This window comes from Enhydra lutris, unplaced genomic scaffold (genome assembly GCF_002288905.1).
Source record: "Enhydra lutris kenyoni isolate GAN:26980312 unplaced genomic scaffold, ASM228890v2 scaffoldscaffold7, whole genome shotgun sequence".
Taxonomy (NCBI): domain Eukaryota; kingdom Metazoa; phylum Chordata; class Mammalia; order Carnivora; family Mustelidae; genus Enhydra; species Enhydra lutris.
Window position 1 is genome coordinate 44399240 of NW_019154091.1, and position 22897 is coordinate 44422136.

Genomic DNA, 22897 nt, shown 5'->3' on the forward strand with positions numbered 1-22897 from the left:
GCCTGTACACAATCTCTCATTTCTATAAATCCCCCTCCTTCCTTTGCAATGCATTTCTTCTGCTGAGCTCTACCTTTTTAAGCCTTCTTCTTTCAATGTTTGCAGAAGGCATAGTAGTTTGGTTTTTTTTTTTTAATATCTCAGAACTTTACAAAATGTAGTGTTTTATTTAACTGCAAACATTTTTCCCACTTAACTTCATGCTGGCATCTGGCCTGCAGTATACAGTTGTGCAGGTTCTGCCCTATACCAGAGCTCCCAGCTAATGGGATGAGTTGGTTAAAGCCAGGCTTTGTTCCACTTGCCAGGGCATGAACTGGTACAACAGGATGTACCCAGAGGCAAAGGCACCTTTATACTAATTCACACAAAGATAGAATATGGTCTAACATTGGATTTGTTTGGGACTGTCCAGAGCGCTGAAATTCCTTCATCCTAGGAAATGCCTCAGTCCTGAGCAAACTGGGATGATTAGTCACCCTACTTAGCACAGGCCATGATAGAGAGACCCAAGAGTTCATCTATTCCAGGCATCTGTGAGATTGAAGTAGAACAAATTACAGGCCTTTGGATGTCAAATAACAAAGATAAGATGACATTATCTTGAAATCTATTTTTTCGCCATTCCCACAATTATAACTTGAGTTTTGAACAAATCTCTGGGATTATATTAGAGATGTTTTCACACAGATTTGCCCTTCACAGCTACCATGTAAGGGCATCTTTTATTATCTTCATTTTATAAGTGAAAAGTATCTAGATAGAAAAATTAAATGACTTGTTCAGGATCTTGGGATATCCAGAACTAAGACATGAACTAGGTTCAGTGACACGGATTTCCACTCTAGCATGTCAGCCACACCATTCTAGGACACCGATTACCATGGCCCAATCAATCACTCATGGTTACACCTTGGTTACAAAGTTGCATCATTGATGAAAATGATGTATACCCAGGAGACCATTTTGAAAATAAAGAGTAGTTTTGGCAAGAAACCTCTGTTTCTTGAAGAAACAGAAGCCACAATTGACTCAGTGGTTATCTACTTCCACCCACGATGACATTCACTGATATAGACCATACCAAACCATTTTTGGACAAGTGGATGACCTATGTGTAAGGATGTACATAATATATTACATAAATCTCCATATGGCTTTATCTGTGTTTAAAAATCCAAATATTCAAAATTGATATTTCAGATTTCTCTGGGGATAGGCAATATTGAGCCATATTGTTTCTTCTTTTACCTTGAAAAAAAAATCATTCAATATTGTATATTTGAGACATCAAAAAAACCCACACCAGGAATCCTCTTCAATAAACTATGAAAATTAGAACCAACTGAGTAAAAGGGGTATTTTGCACAATTTCAAGGAAAACATTCATTAGGCCAAAGAAGAATTTGCTTCATGTTCTTCTGTAGCATATCCAGAACCAGTCATTTAATCATAATCTTCTCTCAACTGAGATGTAGAAGTAGTTCTCAATTATGTAATTTTGCTTTTTATGATAGTTTTTACCATTAGCTCTGATGCTAACACATTTGCTCATTTTGTGTGTGTATTATCTTTGTGTTATTGTTTTTCAACTGATTAGGCCTTGAAGAACTTTTTCTGTTCCTGTGCTGGCTGGTGTGTGGTAACGTTCATCCTGGGAGTCTGTGACCGGCATAACGACAATATCATGCTGACAAAGTCAGGCCACATGTTTCATATTGACTTTGGAAAATTCCTAGGTCATGCACAAACATTTGGAGGGATAAAAAGGTCAGTGTGCAAATAATGTTTTTTAGAGTAATTAAGCAATGTCCTAGAGTGATGTATAACATGTAATGGCATAGGAATCCAGCAAATGACTGACCCCCATCTCTCACATCCCCCCAAATGACACAAACATGTTTATATATCTAATAAGATTAAAGGAAATATTTTTTCCATAGATTGTTAATGGAATAAATTAGGTTTCCTCAAATTGTTAGTGAACTTCTCTCATGAGACACTAATCCTATTCTAGGCTGAATTGTCTGAAATATAATATTTTCATTTTTTTATAAACCTTGAATGGACAATGAGGCATGAATTCATGGTCTCAATACATCTGGTATATTGCCCATAGCAATCACCACCCCTGGTCTACATATCATAAAACTAGCACATTTCCTACACTGAGATCACATTGAAGAATTCCAAAAATACCTAGTGAGTAACTACCATTCAAAGCTCTGAGGCTATAACTGTAAACAAGGCAGACACAAACCCTGATCTCTTTCTAGTAGAGATGACACACATTAAACAAGTTAACATGCAAAGAAATGATACGAGGAAAAGAGGAGTTTAATTTCTTAATAATAAACTAAAGCAAAGAAATGGAATAGAGAGTTACTGGAGCAGGGATGCTATTTTAAAGAGGCCTCTAGGAAGAGATGGGACACAACTGTATAATTAATGATTCACCTTGTGGAAATCTGTGAGGATAGTATTCTAGGAAGAGAGAGCACCAAAAATAGCAGGGTTCGGGGCAAGCCGTTGATGGATTTCAAAACTCTTTCCTGCTGTCCTGTGAAGTAATGAGACAAGATAGGAGTCTACTACAATGATTAGGGCAAGACCTTAATGGAAAGGAAGTGGTAAAAACTGACAGATTGAGAATTTATTTTGGAGTCAGAGTCATAGGACCTGCTAATCACTTGGACACTTGGCATGATTAATGGGCTGGGGGAGGGGCTTAGCAGGTAGGAGAAGAAAGGAAAACACTCAAGGATGACTCCTGGATTTTTAGTCTTAATAAATAATTTTATCATTTACTGAACTCAAAAAGAACTGATGGATGAGTAAGTTTTTGTTTTCTTTTATTTGTACTGGGGCAAGGAAACCCAAAGTTTAAGACTAAAAGTCCCTTGCTTTAAAAAAATACTTCACCTGAAAGTAGAAATGGAATCAAACCATTCTAAAGTGTAATCAGTAACTTTTAGCTAAAAGCAGCTCCCCCATAGAAGAAATAATGTCTTCTACAAGATAGCACGATGAACTTTCATTAGATGGCCATTATCCGTATTAAAATGTCAGCATAAACTACATAATATGATTTTTCCTATTTTGTAGAGACATACAAATGGAATCACTTCACTTGTTATTCTTCCCAATACACTGCCTTCTTCTATACTGACTACATTGAGAAAATTCACCACATCTGCATTCATTCCTTAAAAATCTACTCAGGATTGTCCGTTTGCTGAGGACTGTAATAACCTTGGGGACACAAAGTGTAATAGTCCACATTTACCACCTCAATGGGGTTTGCTCTTAGAATACTAGAAGACAAAAACTAGACTAGAAGACAAAAACATGAATAATCACTGTAAAATGTAGAGAGGGCAGATAGAGAGTTGTACGGACTTTTAGAACATCCATAGAGGCAGGATACCTAGTTTATGAAAGATAAATGTTAACTAACGTACATGAACATAGACATAATTTACTTATGTAACGTGTTTTCTCTAAAATCCACTCTTTCCCAGAAATTTAAAGATTAGATTACAATTTTGACATCTTTGGTTTTTTTGCTGTATGGTCCACTGAAAATGTGAGTTAACCCTTATTTATTTAACCAGCAATAGTGTTGACCACAGTGGTGGTTAAAAATATATATATAAAAATATTTTCATTCCTACAGAAAAAGTTAAGGGAGACATATAAAGTAAAGAACAAGTTACTGGGGTGCCTGAGTGGCTCAGTGGGTTAAAGCCTTTGCCTTCGGCTCAGGTCATGATCTCGGGGTCCTGGGATGGAGCCCCACATTGGGCTTTCTGCTCAGCAGGGAGGCTGGTTACCCATCCCCCACCCCCTGTTTCTCTGCCTACTTGTGATCTCTGTCTGTCAAATAAATAAAATCTTAAAAAAAAAAAACAAGTTACTGAACAATATGGTAAGTGCTGTAATGGAGATATGTCCCAGGCTCTATAGAAAAGGTAGAGCCAAATTTGTTTATTAATATTACAACAGCTGCTGCTGCTTCTACATTTGGCAGTTTTTTGACATATAATATTATATTAGTTTCAGGTGTACAGCATAGTGATTCAGCAATTCTATATATTACAAAATATTCACCACAAATGTCACCATCTGTCACCCCACAGTTATCACAGTGTTATCATATAATAGGTATATGTGTATATATATATATTCCCTATGCTGTACATTTTATCCCTCTGACTTATTTATTTTATAACTGGAAGCTTGTACCTATAAATGCCTTTCATCTATTTTGCTATCTCCTACTGCCCTCACTTCTGGCAACTACCAGTTCTGGGTATTTATGAATTTGTCTCTGTTTTTTTTGTTTGTTTGTTTGTTTGTTTTGTTTTGTTTTGTTTTTCAGATTCCACTTACATAAGTGAAATCATATGATATTTGTCTTTCTCTGTCTGATTTATTTCACCTAGCATGATACCTTATGGATCCATTCATGCTGTCATGATAGCAAGACTTCTTTCTTTTTTATGGCTGAGTAATATTCCATTGCGTATATATGCCACATCTTTATCCATTCATCTATTGATGAACATAAACATAGGGGTGCATATATTTTTTCAAATTAATCTTTTCATTTTCTTCATGTAAATACTCAGAAGTGGAATTACTGGATTGTATGGTACTTCTGTTTTTAGTTTTTTGAGGAACCCTCATGCTGCTTTCCATAGTGACTGGACCAATTTACATTCCCACCAACAGCACAAGAGTTTTGTTTTCTCCATATCCTCACCAACATTTGTTACTTCTTGCTTTTTGGTACGAGTTTTTCTAACAGCTGTAAGGTGGTATCTCATTGTGGTTTTGATTTGCATTTCCCTGATCATCTGTGATATGCAGCATCTTTACATATATCTGTTGGCTGTTTGTATGTGTTATTTGGAAAAACGTCTATTCAGGTCCTCTTATGGCAATTTTAAATCTCTTTTTGTGCAATGTCTGAGGTGCATGAAAATGTACCCAGCACAGATCCTCACTGATAGTAGGTTCTTAATATTGCTTTTCAGGTAATAAACCATTCATAGGCCTTCAATCATTCAATAATTATTGATTCGATGAACAAAAATGAAGTTAACACTGTCTTCCTTTGAGATTATTGATTATTGTTCACCAGTTAAGGGGGCCAGCTGCAGCACAATGATCCATTTGGATTATTATTTGTAAGATTTTATCTCCGCCAGTGGCTATCTAAGACTCATTAGCAATGTCCCCTTGGATTTCTGTCTTGAAACTGTTACTTCTGAATTTGTATTCTAACAATTTTCTTCCAAGTCTCTTTTGGCTGTGTCAAGAGTTCATTTGAATGCTGTTTCATAAGATAGCTGACTACTTCTGTCCTAGGACCATTGGTTGTTGTTAATGGTTGCTAGGTTGACAATAGGCTTCTTATAAATCAAACTTCTGTATTCCCCATGACACATGAACATTCTTATTTTTACTACCTTTTTTACATTATAGACCTGATCTTTATCTGTTTCTTTAAAGATTTTAATTTTTTATTTGATCGGAAGAGACACAGTAAGAGAGGGAGCACAAGCATGGGGAATGGGAGAGGGAGAAGCAGGCTTCCTGCTGAGCAGGGAGCTAGATGTGGGGCTTGATCCCAGGATCCCAGGTTCATGACCTGAGTTGAAGGTAGATGCTTAACAACCGAGCCACTCAGGCTCCCCAGACCTGAACTTTAGAGAAATGTCTAGCTTCACCTAACTTCTTTTAAACACCCACTAGACATATTAATAACCTGCCCATAATGTACAAAGCCAGGCATGTAAATCATGCCCTAGAACTATCCTACTCTCTAACAGTCTAGCAAGGCCATATAATGCTCTAGTAATAACCAGTAATATCCAGGATCATACTCCTTAACATAATTACATGTATCCCAGAAAGTATATGTATCCCAGACACATGTGTTTCTACTACTATCTACTCCTTAAACACATGGAGGAGGAAAGTATTTGTATAACTTTTTAGGTTTACAAAGGATTACTAACACATATCAAGTAATTTCACTTCATAATCCACTTGCCTTGATCATTGCTCAACTGCACATAAAGAGTCGTAGTTTAAAGTTGGGGATGGTTTATGGGTTGGCAAAAAAGAAATCACGTACGCACATAAGACCCTCTCTAATGTAGATACAGCCTTCAGCCAAGGTTACAGAACTTAATAATGGAAATTAGCAGACCAACAGAGCAGAACCAATTGTAGTATATCTGGGGATAGATTTTCTTTTGATCTTTGGTTTCTTTAAAAGGAAGAATAATGAGGTGATGTTTTCCTTACAAGCAGGATCTTGAGAAAGAAACTGATTTCTTGCTGAACCATTGCCCTTTAATATTCATGCTTACATCACCATTCCGGAACATCTCACACTAAAACATTTATGTGATTCTGTTTAGAAAATGTTCATAGACATTGGCTCTCCTGATTCTTGGATTATATCGAGTTAGCCCAGCAACACTTTCATTTGGAATTCTTGCCCAGATGTCCCTGAACCATTCTCCTGAATTCATTTTACCAGAAATCTGGAAAGCCCGTGCTTAGACCAAATTGGAGCTTCCTGTAGACTTTCTAGCTTTGAAGAGAGAAGAAGAAATGTCATCTCAGCTATGAATATGAAGGATTTCAGATCCTGTATATAAACAAACAATCCTTCCTTAATGGTTTTAATTATGAGATTAGATAAAGAGGATTTACACCAGTGGATTAAACCACAGGGCAATTCAGCCCTAGCATCCCTTAATGATTCTGGGGGAAATTTGGCTAATCCTTACAATGGAAACAATGAAGAATTTCACCAACTTTCTGAAGTTTTTTCTGGTTTTTCTTTTGAAATATTGCTTCATTATTATCTTCTTTATTTTCTCTCACAAAAATTCAAATTAAAGTGGTTAACAAATTATGCATCCACAGTTTTGCGCTCAAATTTCCCTTGTAACAATGATTTCTACATTGCAATTTTTTCATTACATGAAAGCTATCTTTATAATAAACTGCAAATTTCAACTCAGTAATCTCTTGATGGTGACTTTCTCTTATAGAGGAGGAAAAATTAAGGAAGACCTTTTATTGGTGATGTTTATTGTTCTTCTAATTCATTGTTTCATATTTGTATTTTTCCAAACTATATTTTCACAATCTATGTGGTCTTTTGCTTCAGTAATACTAGACTTGCATGAAGTCTTTAATTTTAGAGGTTGTATATGTGGTGGTTAAGCTTAGATACCCTGGAGATACACTGTATGATTTTTTTCGTTAATTCCATACTACAGTGTACTAATGATGTGACCTTGAACAAATGGCTTCTCTGTGATTCAATGTAGTTTTTTATGAAACATATTTTTTTGAAGATTAACTGATACATGTGAAGTGCTTAGAAGAGTGTCTAGCATTGAGTAAAGGCTCGAGAAATGTTCTAATTAACTGTAGTGTAAGTGCTTCAAATGAAGTGACAAGAAATGAGACTGCATTTCTAGGTGATTATTGTGTCTTTATGTTTAAAATTATTTGAATATCTTATTTTGGTGCTTTTTTTAAAGTATGCAGTCTGAAACTCATGAGTTGAACTTTTTAGTCCTTAAAGTTCTCTGAATTTGAAGCTTCTTAACTGACAGATTGCGCTGCAATCTTGTTTACTACATTGCAGTATTCTCCAGGTTTATTTAGACTATAAGGTATTTCACCAAGTCATTCTTGACTTCTGATATAATTTCAGGCATAAGCAGAAGTGTCCTCGACCTGATCAAGCTAGCTTGATTTTTTTCACCAGGGAAGGGGGCTGGCTTGCAAGAGCATATTGTCTGTATTCCTTCTCAGCTCCATGTTCAGTGACATCACTTTGGTAGCCTGAAATTAGCCGTAGTGAAAGTATATACACCATGAAAGCTGCAGAATGTCACAAATAAGAGCTTTCTTTCTTTTCTAAAAAAAAAAAAAAAAGTGAGTTAAATATATGCCACCATATCAGAAGACATGAATCCATTTAAAACAGATGAATAATCATTCCAGAACACAAACAAAATAAAATTCCAACTCTTTTTTTCCTATTCAAATATTTACATGAAGATAACTAAAATATTATGTATCTATCTTCTTATAGCATGGTTTATACACTTCAAACTTTATCTCAATAGATCACCCATCACCAAATATAATTTATCCCAGAATTTTCATCTCAATATTAGTCATAAAAATTCCCTGTATCTATAATCATCTTGACATTATCTTCAATAGTTAGTTACCACTGATGTAAATTTTTTGTTTAATTTCTAATTTGAGTATTATAATGTTTATATTCTAAATACCCTTAATTTAAAACCATCCTTGGGAAAAACAAACAAACAAACAAACTCCCTTAGCAGATTAAAAGATTTTTTTTGTCTTACTCTAATCATTCTTGTTTTATGTAATATTCATTGTAATCCAAATGCTATATAGGCATTAATGATCTTTAATTACTATCTTAGTGTTCTCTAAAATTAGGTGAGTCTCATTGGTCTGTTATTCACACAAATGTTTATTAATAAACATTGTGGTTTTTTTTACTGAAAGCAGTATCTGAAAAAAGCACATTTTCCAGTACTTCTCCAACTGTGAGTGCCTTATGGGCATCTTTGTATCTTAAGCATCTAGCTAGTTCCTGACACTTAGCAGAGGCTCAATTTTGGTTGATTGAAGGATCACTACAAAAATGTCTTAAAATTTACCTCTCTTGACCTAAGAAAGTACAATTTTTCTGAAGATCAAATTAAGAACCTGCCATATTCTGTTATCCTAACTACAAATTTACCAAGGGATTTTTACTTAATGGTCAGTTTACGTGTGGGAGTTGGGAATGAGACTCAAAATTTGAATCATTACCTTACACCCATTAATATGGATAATATTAAAAAGCAGAAAACAAGTCTTGGTGAAAATGAGAAGAAATTAGACCTCCTGTACAATGTTAGTGGAAATGTAAAATGATCCCACTGCTATGGGACACAGTATGGCCTCAAAAAATACTGTGTTTCTCAAAAAATTTATAAAAAATTACCATAAGATCCAGCAATTCTACTGAAAAGAATTAAAAGCAGGGTCTCAAAGAGATCTTTGTACACTCATGCTTATAGCAGCATTATTCACAATAACTGAAATGGGGAAGCAACCCAAAGGTCCATCAACAGATGAACAGGTAAGAGGAACATGGCATATACATTTAATATAATATTATTCAGCCTTAAAGGAAAGAAATTCTAACACATACAACAACATGGATGAACCTTGAGGACATGTTAAGTGAAGTAAACCAGTCACAAAAAGACAAATACTGCATGATTTCACTTACATGAGGTACTTAGGGTAATCACATTTATAGAAACAAAAAGCAAAATAGTGGTGGCCAGCTGCTGGGTGGAGGGGGGAATGTGGAGTTATTGTTTAATGGGTATAGTGTTTCAGTTTTATAAGATGAAAAGAACAATGCAGATGGATGATGACGGTAGTTGCACAATGCTATGAACATATTTAATACCACTGAACTATACACTTAAACATTGTTGAGATGGTAAATTTTATGTAATGTGTATTCAACCACAATGAAATAACTGAAAAAAATTGGTATACTATAAGTTTCACAAAGGCTTCCACCAGTCACAAAGCCAGTCCCAGGCAAACTATACCTAACATCTGAATGGTGCTTTGATGTTCAAAGTACTCTCACATAGACTTATTTCCAGAAAAAGTTTGTTCTGTCATTTTCATCTACTGACTATCATTTCTCCTTCTCCCATCCCACTTATCATTCCACTGGGTTTTTTATTGTCTGGTTTCTTCTGAGTAACCTTTTTTATATTTACCTCTCTCCCAATATATGTAGAAAACAGTTCCTCCAGTTAAAACAAAACAAAACAAAACAAAAAACCATGAATTTTTTTCAAAGAGAGACTTGTTAAGTTTTCAAATGAAAAGAGAGAGGGATGATAAGAAAGGATGAAGTGTAGGAGAAAGAGGGAATAAAAGGAACAAAATGAGAGAGGGAAGAAGAGAGGGAGAGAAAACAAAATAGTGGGAGGATTCTGCCTTCTGGCATTCGATGAGTCTGAACAAATTGTGAACAAAGTATGATTGACATAGAAGACATGCATTCGATGAGTCTGAGCAAATTGTGAACAAAGTATGATTGACATAGAAGACATGCATGCTCTCCTCAGTTGGCCTAAGGTATGTACTGTCAGTATAAGCATCTGATAGTACTGAGTCTGAATCTAGTTTTTAAAGAAATTAAAGAAAGGCTGCACATTTCTCCTAAACATGAACCTAGTGTAAGAACTTCATCTAGTGTTCAATTAAAGACAGAGTACCTGCTTCCATACAGAGTTTTAACTCATGGTGTTAAACTTGGTAAGAGATAAAATGTCCATTTTAAGCATGATTCATAGATTTTGATCATGCAAATAGTAACATTGTGGGCTATTTAAATGTTTTCAGAGGTAACCTGGACTATTCTTTTTTTTTTTTTAATTAATTTATTTATTTGACAGACAGAGATCACAAGTAGGCTGAGAGGCAGGCAGAGAGAGAGAGGTGGAAGCAGGCTCCCCACTGAGCAGAGAGCCCGATGCGGGGCTTGATCCCAGGACCCTGGGATCATGACCTGAGCCGAAGGCAGAGGCTTTAACCCACTGAGCCACCCAGGCGCCCCAACCTGGACTATTCTTGATTTTTATTTCCAACTTGATTTGAAAGCCTAATCTTATTTAAAATGTGATGGCACAATCCAATTTCACACAAGCATTATGGCATTGATAATCTTTTCCTCATAGCTAGACTAGCATATGTTCCAAGCATACATTGGAATTTCATGCAAAGCATAACTATATGCTTATTCTTGAACTCAAACTCAAGGGAGGAAACATGAGATTTCAGAGGAGCTGACCTGATCAGTCTCTTCTTGTCCTCATAAAATCCTGACCTACTATAAACTCACACCCAAAATACCAGACTTAAGAAAGTATGACTGATCATTTTGAAGAGGTAGCTGTTTTAACTACTCTTTTCAAATAAGAAAGATAATGTATCTGAGCCTGACAGGAACTCCAGAGTCAGTATCTAAATTTTCTAAGCAGTTTAAGATCAGGGACCTCTCAGAGTCTAACTGTGGACCCACGGTGCATCCACAAGAGTCTAGACAAGGAGAAGAAAAAAAAAAATTTTTTTATACTTAACAGATTATTGGTGAGAGTCCCTTTAGTTAATAATTGCTGAGAGCTTGGAGATCTCATGGGGTGTTAAATGTTCTTTTTGTAATGTACATGCACCCTTATATTTTCTCTATATTGCACATAGGAGGTTTCCTGTGCTGTCTAATTATAAAGGTTCTATCCTATCCAATGGAGATTCCAAATTTGCCTTCTCAATTAACTCATGGATATTAGACAAGAGACTTGGGTTGTTTCTGTTGGATAGCAAAATGTGTTCTCTGAAATGTAGGTCGTTTGTGATACCGGAAAATAGAGGCTTACACGTTCCCAGTGTACTCTGTCTGCATTCATTTATTGGTATGCTAATATCACCATTCACTATGATGGGAATCTACAATTTTTTAAATCTCTAAGACAATATATTTTAATGTTACTATGATATTTCATGGGGGCAAAGCCATCTGAAATTCACGAAATCAATAATAATAGTTTCAATAATAAAAATAAAATGTACCTCATTTCTGAGTTCCACATTTCAATTCAGGGTACAAACACATATTCAAACACTTGAGTCTAAAGTTTAGGACTAAAATTTATGTCCATTTACTGACATCTCAGTTGCTCAAGTAAATACTAGATGAACTATAGTATAAAAAGAAGAAATAATAAAAAAAAAGAAGTAATGTCCACAGAGCCCATGAATCCTTCATACAGTTCTCTATCTTTCCATTTCATTCTTCAGATCCCCTGCCTCCATCAGCAGTATTGAAATAGGTAGCTTTTCTCACATTGCTCTGGATTATCACTAGGAGTGGCAAAAAGTAAGCACTCCTTAGTGTGATGCTACATCATCTGGTATTGGGGATCAGATTTTAAAAGAAATAGTCAAAATTACCCTTTTAAGCTTCATAAATACTTGGTTTGCATTACCTAATTAATCCTCACAGTAACTCTTTGAGGTAGCTGCTGTTATTTTCTCTAATTCACAGATCGAGAACTAAGAGAGAAGTTTTAGCGGTTATAACTTGTCCAAAATCATGCGCAGTAGGTGGTAGGACCCTTGGGAAGATGCCCTGTGGGAAACTGATACTCCCATTTCTCAATAATCCTAGCACACTCTGTTTTCTCTCCAGTATTGGGACAGATGGCTGTTTCTTTAGTTAGTAACAGATGACATAGTTATCCTGCATTTATGGCCATGATATATATTAAATTTGTATCTTTAACAACTATAGTCAAATATGTTGCAAGATGATTGTACTGTGAGAAGCATTCACAAACTAAGACCACGTGTTAAAGTAGCAGGGCCACTCTTTCATCCATAGGCAGTGTCCTCTTTTAGGGGTGAAAAGACAGGCACAATTGTCATTCTCTTTTAAATTGGTTTTTTTTTTTTTTTTTTTACATTTTAAAAAGAGCCATCTAATAGGAATAGCTAAATGTTTATGGGATGTGACTCTAGTTTTCAAAGCCCACCAGCAACTGTTTCATTGAACTTTGGGTGGCCAAAGACCACCCCGAGCTGTTGGGATGAGGTCCAGGGCTATTATCTAGACTGTATAAATCACATCGGAGGAAGTTACTTCTGCGCATTATGGTGTCCTTAAATAGCTTATGTGCTCCATACTTTAAAATTGAACACCATTCATTTTTAAAGTATGTATGTATTTGTTCAAGGAATAAATCAATAAGTGGAAGACCACTCACTTTAAGGATACAACACCTCACTTATTTCAGAGGGCATCCATTACAATTAGAATGCTTGGTCCATTTTCCTTAAAAATATATTTTAGAATAGGGCAATCCCCACTGGGAGGGCTAGTGATAGTGAGAAGATTTCAGGAGGAAGTATAACAATAGCATGACTTTGAAGAAAGGATGAGAGCTTAAATTAGTGGGGAAAAGAAAAAAAACAAAGCCTATATTTAATAGTCTGAGTGTTGTGAATAAAAGTGTGAAGGCAGAAGATAAACATGTGCCATAACCCACTCATCTTTCTCTGTTCTACACCACAGCAGCCAAGTGCTGCTAGAGAACACCACGACTACAGGCAAACATTGTCCCCATTTTCAAATAGGCTGTCCTCACAGCCCACAATGCTTCTGCGTCCATTTCTCTGTTTCATGCACCACGAGGATTTGTACTTTATCCTTGTGGGATGAACCTTGTATCTCTCCTACCCATTATCCTTCACTCCCTACTTTATTTAAATAGACAACCTCAACTCCTACTTTCTTGGGAAAATAGAAATGGTAACAGAGCCTGCTTTTCTACTGAATACAAAATTCACAAACTTAATTACATCTAAATTACATCAACTTCTTTTTCTTGTTAGAGTAGATTTGTTTTTCCCTCTAAAGCCAATCCCTCTATCTGTGCTTTAGAGCCATTTCCCTCCCACCTTCTAACATACATTATACTATCAATAATTCATTTTTCCTTGCATATTTATCCTCTCCCTCTTAAATAATCTTTTTAAATATCCTGGTCTCTCCAAAGCTTAAATAACCTTGCATGAAATGCCCAATTTCCATGCTACTTTGCTCATCATAAACTTCCTGAAGGAGTTGTCTAAATTCTTGACATCTTTTCCTTACTTTTCATTCCATAACCACTTCAATCTGACTTTATTCTTTATTAAATGATAAAATCAGGGGCTTCTGGGTGGCTCTGTCAGTTGAGTCATGGACTCTTGATTTCAGCTCAGGTCTATCTCAAGGTCCTGGGATTGGCAGCAGGGGAGTCTGCTAGAGATCCTCTCCGCCGGCACTCTCTCTCTCTCTTTCTCTCAATAAATAAGTAAATCTTAAAAAAAAAAAAAAAAATGGTAAGATCAACAATGACCTGGGGCACCTGGGTGGCTCAGTGGGTTAAGCCTCTGCCTTCAGCTCAGGTCATGATCTCAGGGTCCTGGGATCAAGCCCCGCATCGGGCTCTCTGCTCAGCAGGGAGCCTGCTACCCCCCCCCTGCCTACCTCTCTGCCTATTTGTGATCTCTCTCTCTCTCTCTGTCAAATAAATAAATAAAATATATTTTTTAAGATTTTATTTATTTATTTGACAGACAGAGATTACAAGTTGGCAGAGAGGCAGGCCCAGAGAGAGAGAGGAGGAAGCAAGTTCCCTGCTGAGCAGAGAGCCTGATGCGGGGCTTGATCCCGGGACCCTGAGATCATGACCTGAGCTGAAGGCAGAGGCTTTAACCCAATGAGCAACCCAGGTGCCCCAAATAAATAAAATCTTTAAAAACAAAACAAACAAACAACAACAAAAAAAACCCCAATGACCTGCATAGTATTTAATTCAACAATATCCATTCCTCATTTTGTCTAATTTATCAGCAGATTTCAATGGTGTTGACTTCTTGTTCCTCAAAATACCTCTCCACCTGCCTTCTGGAATAGGTTATCCCTCTGGTTTTTCTTCCCTTCTTAGTGTTAATACAGGAGGTTCCCTTTTACTACACTACTAAATGTTAAATTCTACAAGACTCATCTTATCCCTCTTCTCTTAGCCCCTTGCAGTCTCCACCAAACTCGTATCAGCCACACCTAAGGCTTCTATCAATATCAATATCTAGATTACTTATATAAATTTTAATTAAACTTTTTGTTTTGAGGTAATTGTAGAATCACATTCAATGGTAAGAAATAATACAAAGAAATCCCATGTACAGTTTGCCAGTTCCCCCTAACGGTAACATCTTATAAAATCACAATATAATATCATAACCAGGATATTGATATTGATATAGTCCAGATGCAGAAGAGTTTCAAAGCCCCTAGTATTCTTTGTTGCCCTTTTTTGGTCATATCCACTTTTCTCTCACTCTTGCCCCCTTCCATTCTTATCTCCTAGAAACCACTAATTTGTTCTCCATTTCTGTAATTGTGTCTTTTCAAGAATAGTATGTAAATGTAATCATATGGTATGTAATCTTTTGAGATTGGCTTTTTCACACAGTATAATTCTCTGGACAGTCACCTAACCTGTTCTGTGTATCAATAGTTTGTTCCTATTATTGAAAAATAATAGTCCATAGTATGGATAAACCACAGTTTGTTTAATTATTCACTGATGGAAGGACATCTGGATTATTTCCAGTTACTAAGTATTACAGATAAAGCTGTTGTGGGGGTGTCTGGGTGGCTTAGCGGGTTAAGTGTCTGCCTTCGGCTCAGGTCATGATCTCAGGTTCCCGGGATTAAGCCTCACATAGGGCTCCCTGCACAAGTAGGGTGTCTGCTCCTCCCTTTCCCCTCTCCTCTGCTCCCCACCCCACCCGCTCTTGCTCTGTCTCTCAGATAAATAAATAAAATTAAAAAAAAAAAAAAAAGCTACTGTGAACAGTCATGTATACGCTTTTGTGGGAATATAAATTTTCATTTCTCTGAGACAAGTTTTCAAAAGTATAATTATTGGGTTGTATGGTAGATGTGATGTGAGAAAAAAAGGCAAAAGAAAAATTAAATTAAATTGCCATTCTACTTACAGCCCATTGACAAGTCCTTGAAACAGGCAGTGATATTCCTCTAGAAACTCAGCTGCCTTGATGTTAATACTTTGCTACGGGCAAAACGCAATCTTAGCTTAACATTTATCCCAATCCCCCAGGATCCTGTAAGTCTACTTTAACATATAAAAATTCTTTGGAAATTTCCTTTCTCTCTACCCCCCAGGATGCATGTTGGCAATTATCCCCCCAGCATATGGCCCAATGATATACATCTGAAGGGCTTTATGACTAAGGTCTTCCTAGACAGTAATAAATGACCTTTTCCTACCAAAACCAACCCCCTCCAGGCACTAGAAACCTTGTTTCCAAAGTTCTTTAGACACTTAAACTATCCCTAAGCCTCCTCCCAACTTGAAAATAGATGATCGGCCATTCCAGCTCTTTCTGCCCACAGGTTCTGACCCTGTACTTTATTAAAACCGTCTTTTTGCACCGAAGACATCTCAAGAATTCTTTCTTTTGTACATCAGTTACACGTTGTTTAAGAAACTATGAAGTTGTCTTCCCACATAGTAGCTATAACATTTTACATTTCCACCATCCATGTGTGAGTGATCCAGTTTCTCTCCATATCCTTGCCAGCATTTGGTATTGTCCTTCACTTTTTATGTTAGCCATTCCGATAAATACGTAGTGCTATCTCATTGTGCTTTTAATTTGCATTCCCCTAATAGCTGATGTGGAACATTCTTTCATGTGCTAATTTACCATCTGCATATCCTCTTCTGTTGTCCTTTCATGTCTTTTGCCGATTTTCTAATTTTTACAGTTATATTTTGAGACTTCTTTATAGATTATAGGTGTCACTCCTCTGCTGGCTATGTGGTCTGCAAAAATGGTCTCCCAGTCTGTAACTTGTCTTTTTATTCTCTTAAAAACTCTCTGCATAGCCCTATTCCCAAAGATTTTCTTCTACATTTTTTCTGTAAGTTTTATAGTTTTATATTTTATATTTAAGTCTATAATCCACTTAAAGTTAACTTTTTTATTAAGTGTGAGGTTTCCGTCTTTTTGCCTATGAATGTCTGGTTGCTCCTGATCAAAAGCCTATATCCTTTCTCCATTGGATTGCCTCCACACCTTCACCAAAAATCAGTTGGGCATATTTGTGTGAGTTTATTTCTGTTATTTATCCTACTCAAATGACCTATATGTCTACCCCTCTAATGCAGGATAGTCAGAAGAAAGGCAGGCAGGGACAAGAAGCTCCCGCACTAAGAAGAAACCACCCTTAAAAGGATTTTACACCACTCTGGAAGGAGCCCTCTACCTTTTCCCACATGATAGGTGGATGACAAAAACCTGATTGGATGGCAGGCGCAGGGAGAGTTAATCGGATCAAAACAGCCCACCAACCAGCCCATAAAAACCCCTAGACTTAGGAACTCCAGTGGCGGCCCTCTCGTGTCCTCTCCCTCTTGGGGAGCTGTGTACTATCACTCAGTAACTATGACTCAGTAAACTTCGTTTTGCTGCCTGCCATTCTTCCTGTGGTCTACCTTTTCATTCTTCACAGCAGTGTGACCAAGAACTGAGGGTACTAAAGAAAAAGAAATCCTGTAACGCCTCCACCAATACAAATTCCTTACTCACAGACACGGGACTGAGGTCCCTCATTACAACTTGGTGAGAATGGAGTTATAGGATCGCCTTGGAGCCTTCACTGGTGTGGTGGGGGAAATGGAGTTATACATATTTTCTTTTCCTGCATTATTGGGCTGGAGTAGAGTGGTTATTGTCTAAACATTGTCTGTCTCTTAGGCTACCCCTTTCCTGGGCCTTCGGCTAGAAAGAGCAGGCTTTTCTTGGCAATTATTTTTGTCTGCATCCACTGGCATCTCCAGATTGCCAGCTTCTTGAGCTCTGTGTTTGGAGTATACATGGCAAAAAGAACTCTCAGAGAATTCACCACCATATTGTTTCTTGTGTCCTGAGGTCCTTAGGTAATCAAAGTAGAAATTTAACTCACAAAATTTTACCTCCAGGCTAGATCTTTTCTTTATGGTCTGGAAATAAGGATCACAATACTTCACTACCATCTGCTCCTGTCTGTCTCAAAGACACCTCAAAGGTAACTCGTTCAAAGCTGAACCCACTCTGAATGTTGCACTGTGTCTTCCTGACATACAAGCCAAAAATTTAAACCTGTTCCTAACACTCTTCTCCTATTCATTTTGAACCGTATGAAGTCCTCTTGTTTTTGACTGAAATTTTTTTTTGTCTACCCACTTCTCTGTATCTGCATGCCACAATCCTAATCTGAACTATGCTCATATCTAATCAAAATCTTCTGCAAAGTCTCTTGTCTGATCTACTCACATACATCTTCCCTGTTCCAAATTCTTTTCCACGTTACAGCTGGAGGGACCTTTTCAAAACACTTTGATTATTATCAATACATTTTTTATTGCTTTTAGGATGTTTATTTTTAAAATCTTCAACCTCACCTATAAGCCTTACACATATCTATTGTAGATGATCAATAAATATTTGTTGATAAATAACTATAGTACTCTAACATTTTGGGTCCATTCATCCCTGGCTAGATGAAAGTGACCTAATGGAGAGACATATCCTGAAAACTTAAGCACCCTCAGTGCAATGGCAATGTATACATTTTTAATGATGATGATCTTAGTGTTCTAGAGAGTTTATCCAAGGAGATTACATTAACAGAATGGTTCAAGGGGTTTATGCATAAGTAATAACAAACAGCAAATTATTAATTGTTCTGCTATTTCCCATATCAAATGAATTTATTTGTCTCCTTAATAATCAGTATTTGTTTGCAACAGAAATATCCTTAAATTTCTCAAGTATATATGCATTTTTAAAGTACTACTCACTTCTCACTTATATTGGACATCTAGAAAATATTCTTAGCATTTTTACAGAATAATACTTTGAGAGAAGGACTAATTATAAGTTAATAAAAAGATTAACTTTGACAGAATTATAATAAAATAAGATTGTTCAAATGGCCTTCCCACATAAATGTTAAATTATCCAACTTCTTCACTGCATGAGCTATGTATATTTGCTGTTGCATCCATTGCAGAATACTGTCAAAATATTGTTTGAGGCATTAAGAGTAAATAAAGGAAATATAAAATAGTGCCTCTCCCCTTGAAAATCATACAGGTCATTTGGGGGAAGAATCATAAGACAACTAGAGACTATAAAGAATGAAATAGATTAACTGTAGGGCTAAATTAAAAGAGAAGGCAAAGTAAGAGAGAAATCAGCAAAGGATAGGTAAATTAGAGAAGACTTACTAGAAAACAATTAGGGCATTAGGTGGGAGACACAGAGAGAGAGAGAGAGAAACATGGCCGGAAGCAGGAAACAATACAGGTAAAAGGTACAGAAGCAAGAACAGGTAGGGCTTGGGCAAATAATAGTAAAACCACTAATCTGGAAATAGAGTAGGATAGTCAAAACAAGAAATTTCTGGTAAATTTGACAAGCTATAAGTGAGAGGTTGTCAGCATATGAATCAGAATGCAGTAACAGTATGGACTCTAAGAGATCAAATAGTTTCTAATCTGTTTTCTTGCCACAACCAATTTATATCTCAGATTTGTAAGTATTGCTTAAAGTTCAGATATAGTCTCCAATACATTAATTCTGCGACCTCGGATTAGGTTCGCATTTGAGTGAACTGATAAAGCACATCCCAGCTATGACTCTTACAGCTTGTATGGTTGGGATAGGATTCTGTTTTGCATGTGCAGCCTCTTTCCATTTACAGAAAAATTTTAGTGTAAGTCATTTTAAAAATTGGTCAGAAGTGAGTCCTGCAAGTCATATAGAAAAAAATGTAGCATTTTATTTTGTTGGACCCACTGAAAATTTAGATTATGGAAATATTTAAACACAGCCAGGATTGGGTCCTTCAATATTACTATTAGTTTATATTTTCTCCAATTTAGAAATGTTTCTATAATGTATTTGACTTTCTGCTGTGCTGTTTCTTCATCTGATTTATAATGGTGCTTACCATGGAAGGAGGAAATATGTTATCACATGAACTCGAGCATAATTACAACAACTTTCCAAGGGAAATCCATTTGATCAAGCATATGGAAGAAAAAAGAATATCACATTAGAAAAGAAAATTTCAGGAAGTTATACAATTTAAGACTCTCTTAAAATTATTTCAGAAGTTCGACTGCTACCAAATTCAAAAGTCCACTTAAGGGTTTATGCATACAAAGAGGTTACATGGAGTTACTGAGAGTAAATTAAACTTTGAAGGAAGGATGGACATTTAAGCATTTTTAAAGAGAGAGGGAGAATTAGTTATGACAAGATTCAGCTCTGAGAACCCATTTATTTTTATTAGTTGGAGGACAAATAAGTATTTAACATTTGTTGAATGCTCACTATGTGCCAGACTATGTGTTCTAATACTTTTATATGCTTTAACACACTTAATCTTCTCACAAGTCCTAAGAGTCAAGTGCCCTTGTCTCTATTTTACAGAGGAGGAAATTAAGACATGGAGAGGACAAGTAAGTTGCCCAGGATCACAGAAGGTAGTAAGTGCTAGAACACGATTGAAAACCTGGCTGACAAGAGCTACAGTCTGTGCCCTCTGCATAGCGCTTTTAATCAGAGCAGTTCCCAAGTGTGTAGCCTCTCCATGTGTCAGGCATTCGTGTACATTTTTTTTAGTAATTTTCACAGGAATTCTAAGAGCTGGGTATTAACTCACCGACCTCAGAGAGGAGGAATTGAGATACAGCAGGTCCAGGATTAGAACCCATGGTATATCTCCTGTTTTCAATAGCTCTGTTTCCAGTTTGGCTAAAATACAGGGCTTTAAAGTAAATTCATAGCATATAAATTGGATAAATCAATGAAGGCCAAAAATAAAAGGATATGAGGCAAACATTTTAAAATTTGGACTTGATTCTTAAGACACATTCCTCAGTATCTAAGTGCTCAGTAAATTTTGTTGAATGAAAGAATGACTGAGTGATTGAATATAAAGAATGACTGAGTGATTGAATATATTATTACACCAGCTTCCCCTCTGGACAGTCTATGGTAGCATGCATCACTAAAATAAATAAAATAATCACAACCAAATAGAGGTACATTATTTATTTTCTTTCTTTCTTAAAATACTTGCCTGTAATCAGATTCTACTGATCCAGATCACCTACAGAATGCCTGGGTTGTAGCTTTCCAATTTGAATATCCACAATTCTTTTTTTTTTTTTTTTTAAGATTTTATTTATTTTTTTGTGAGAGAGAGAGAGAGAGAGCACGAGCACAGGCAGAGTGGCAGGCAGAGGCAGAGGGAGAAGCAGGCTCCCCGCCAAGCAAGGAGCCCGATGTGGGACTCAATCCCAGGACGCTGGGACCACGACCTGAGCCGAAGGCAGCCGCTTAACCAACTGAGCCACCCAGGCGTCCCTGAATATCCACAATTCTAAGAGGTCTATCAGATTAGCAAGATTTTCCACTGTATTATATTTTTATTCAAATGCTAAGCATCCAATAATACAGAACATAATCATTTTTATTATTATCATTTTTTAAAAAGCAGCTTTCTCAATACTCCATGACTTTTTTCAATTATTGCTTAGACTAACCTCAATTATATCTAGGCTGCTAGGCTCAAATTTTAAAATGTTTTATTTCAATTCACCCCAAAATCTTTACTTTTAAAAACAATGTTTTACCCAAAACTGTATTCCCATCTCAAATGTTTCTAGAGGACTTTAAGTCAAATCAGTATCAGCATGGTTTGTCTCATCATTGTTTTTTGCATCACAGAGAAGTGTTTCCAATCCTTCCTCTGCTAATCTCTTAGAAATGCTTTTGTTTCATCTTGGGTCTCTTCATGTCTCAAAGAACATGAGAAAGAAATGACAAAAATAGAGAAAACAGGATCATTACTCTGGTCCTTTGTTTTCCTATTTCTTCAACCTTGGAACTACAAGAGGCAATATTATTAACCTACCAATTCACATTGGTTTGCTCATATTTCCTTCTTTCTGATCAGTATTTTTATTGAACTTAGTGTGAAATGAAAAAACAGCCTTCTTTTATTTCCCTTACAAAGCATATGACAGTGAATTTAACTTTGTTTATTCAAAAATTGCCTTCTAAAAGAATTTGTCATTCTATATCATAGATATTACCTGAAACCTTTTCCCTAAAGAGTCAATATCTTTTAAGAAAAAAAAAAAAAACTTAAAAACAACAACATAAGGTCAAATATACAGTCTGTTCTCTTATTTTAAAATTTAGCAACAATTTAGCAATATAGTTTCTGTAAAATTGCCTTTGTTATTAATTGGCCTTAGATTAATTTTAATGGATAATATTTCCATCACATATAACTCGGAATTAAATATTTAAGACCCTATGAATCTATGCAAAATAACCTGTTCTTCCTTCTCTGTTGAAGCCCAGCTAAGCTATTCAAAGCCTACAATTAGCAAGTTTCTCCAGCTTTTCCATAAAGGAGGTAGTTCCAGTCCTTAGAGCTGAGAGAAAATAACATAAAAAATTCAAATGAAAATAAGTTGCTGTTACTGCCTAATTGAGCTCTACCTACCATTTGTCCTCCTGCTTATGGTTGCTATTGTTTTTGGTTTGTAGGGACCGAGCGCCTTTTATTTTCACTTCAGAGATGGAGTACTTTATTACAGAGGGTGGGAAAAACCCACAGCATTTCCAAGATTTTGTGGAGCTTTGCTGTCAAGCTTATAATATTGTCAGAAGGCACAGTCAACTGCTCTTGAACCTGTTAGAAATGGTAAGTCCCTTGGGGAAACAACAAAAATAATAAGCTTCATTTATGTCTCTCTTTCAGTAGTCTATTTTTGCTAATGGCTTGGCATTCCCCAAAGAGTTATTCAAACCAGAAAGGAATGAACAAACTAAAAGTACCATTGTATAACTTATGAACACATTTCTTAATAATTCATTCCATTAGTTCACAGTTATTTTCTCAAACATTTCTACTCACAATAAAATTGATGTCTTGAGAGGTTATCTCGGTATATTTTGATTAAAGATTAAGGACAGTAATTTAGAATATTCTATCAGTTGTATTGTGCTTAAGGAGTTTTCTAAAGTACTTTAAAAAATACTAGATTAAGGACAGTAATTTAGAATATTCTATCAGTTGTATTGTGCTTAAGGA

At 36.1% G+C, this 22897-nt stretch overlaps 1 protein-coding gene across 2 annotated transcripts in view; it reads left to right on the plus strand.

Annotated features, from left to right (window-relative positions):
• Positions 1-22897, plus strand: part of LOC111142170 (phosphatidylinositol-4-phosphate 3-kinase catalytic subunit type 2 gamma) — a 338397-nt gene that overhangs the window by 221250 nt on the left and 94250 nt on the right. For both annotated transcript variants that reach the window (XM_022495171.1, XM_022495170.1), the window contains 2 exons: positions 1601-1770; positions 22351-22507. In XM_022495171.1, coding sequence (XP_022350879.1) covers positions 1601-1770; positions 22351-22507 — 327 coding nt within the window. The remainder of the gene's footprint in view (positions 1-1600; positions 1771-22350; positions 22508-22897) is intronic.